The sequence below is a fragment of the Papilio polytes genome, unplaced genomic scaffold (assembly GCF_000836215.1).
Source record: "Papilio polytes unplaced genomic scaffold, Ppol_1.0 DF823901.1, whole genome shotgun sequence".
NCBI classification, from domain to species: domain Eukaryota; kingdom Metazoa; phylum Arthropoda; class Insecta; order Lepidoptera; family Papilionidae; genus Papilio; species Papilio polytes.
In genome coordinates, this window is record NW_013525303.1 from 619,500 (window position 1) to 621,278 (window position 1,779).

Consider the following 1,779-nt stretch of genomic DNA (forward strand, 5'->3'; position numbering starts at 1 on the left):
GGGTTGAAAAAACTGTTAGGGCATACGCACACCTTTGACTAAACTATCGTACAACTGTTTAGTCTCGCTTTGATTCCTGTTATATGGAGGTGCACACACGATTTTTAGTTGTGCAACTAAACAGTTGAATTAGCTGCGAAACAATCGTAAATCGCACAACTGTTGACCGATAGTTTAGTCGAAGGTGTGGGCATGCTCTAATTGTTTTCAGTATGTTTGAAGGTCGGTTTTAGATAATAGTAAATAAGTGTTGTATTTATTTAGAAAGTATAGAATCAATCTTGGTATAACTACAGCTTAGGTGTTCAGCGCCATCTATAATTATAGCAAACTAGCTGTTCCCGTGCGACTTCATTCGCATGAAATTATGAAATTTTATTTTATTAATTACATTTGTCAAATTATCAATTACAAATGTCAAATTGACATGACATGATGACAACCTTGCTTCCTTGATGTTGGCAGCAACTTATGGTCTCTATCCCACATTAGGGTTTTTATCCAATTTATTTACCAACTAAATATAATACCGGGAAAATATATAGCCTAAAGCGTGAAATAAGTTTATCTTTTTATCAAAAAAAGAATTGTTTGAAAATATGCAGTAATTGCTGACATTTTAGGCAACTAAGAAGTTTATGTTTACGCTTTATTATAATAGTATAGATTGAAACGAAGTCTCAATTTTCCTAGAATTCAGTTAACATCTTTATTACTTCTATTTGAAGCGTTTTTTACATAGTTCTTGTATACGAGGATTTACTCCAGCTTGTGTATTACATAGTAGAACTATCTTACTGTTTTCTTTGCAGGCTGGGGGTTGTCCGGCCCACTTGCCGTCCGCTTGACAGCTGCGGCTCTGCAGACCCACCACGTGATAGCCGTGAGGGCAGGAGTATGTAGCCCTAGTACATAAAACACATTACATATATTGGTAATTGAAAATAAAAAATACGTGGAGGTTTGTGGACAATTTTGCGACTGACCGGGTCGCTGTAGGATAGGGAGTGTAGGATAACCTTATTTACATCATTAAAAGAGAAAGAAGAAATCCCTATAAAATCTTGTAAAGCGCTAACAGAATTAAAACCAATAGTTTGTTTAAATGGTATTGTACTATCTGATACTTATATTAAAACAATTTTGATATTAATTTGTCCGCATTATCTTTATTCCGGCATCAGATAGAGCCATTTGTCAAATTATCAACTGCAAATGACAAAATGACATGACAAGTTGTCAAACCATGGCATTGCTTTCTTGATGTTGGCAGCAACTTATGGTCTCTTTCCTACATTAGAGTTTTTATCAAAATATTAACCCCCTATGTTTAATGTCGTGAAAATACATAGTCTAAAGAATGACGTAAGTGTAAGGCTTTTTATTAAAAAGAGAATTATTCAAAAATATGCTGTGATTGCTGACATCTTAGGCAACAAAAAAGTGTGTGTTTACGCTTTATTATAATAGTATACATAGATTAAATAGGATTTAAATTGGAGATCCGTCGCTAAGGTGCGTCCTTCATGACGGTCTATGGTATAGTGCCTCACAAAATGACGTTTGACGTCCCGCCAGAGTGGCATAGTTTTAGCTTTTACTCTTGTAAAAGAATCGATTCTAATCGTATTCAATCGATTATCATTCCCGATTATAATGTTCATTTACAAAATAATTGTTTATTACTTGTTTCCAAAGAGACGTCCAGACACGACCACCTTTCCTATTTCAGGTTGTTCCAGTTCAGGGCATTCTCGATCTGTAAAAAAAGGATTAAAA

The 1,779-nt window shown here is 34.7% G+C and overlaps 1 protein-coding gene across 1 annotated transcript in view; it reads right to left on the reverse strand.

Annotated features, from left to right (window-relative positions):
* LOC106102800 overlaps positions 1-1,779 on the reverse strand; it is a 76,532-nt gene that overhangs the window by 20,437 nt on the left and 54,316 nt on the right. The window contains exons 4-5 of the mRNA XM_013282384.1: positions 1,687-1,759; positions 799-905 (exon numbers count right to left, since the gene is read on the reverse strand). Coding sequence (XP_013137838.1) covers positions 799-905; positions 1,687-1,759 — 180 coding nt within the window. The remainder of the gene's footprint in view (positions 1-798; positions 906-1,686; positions 1,760-1,779) is intronic.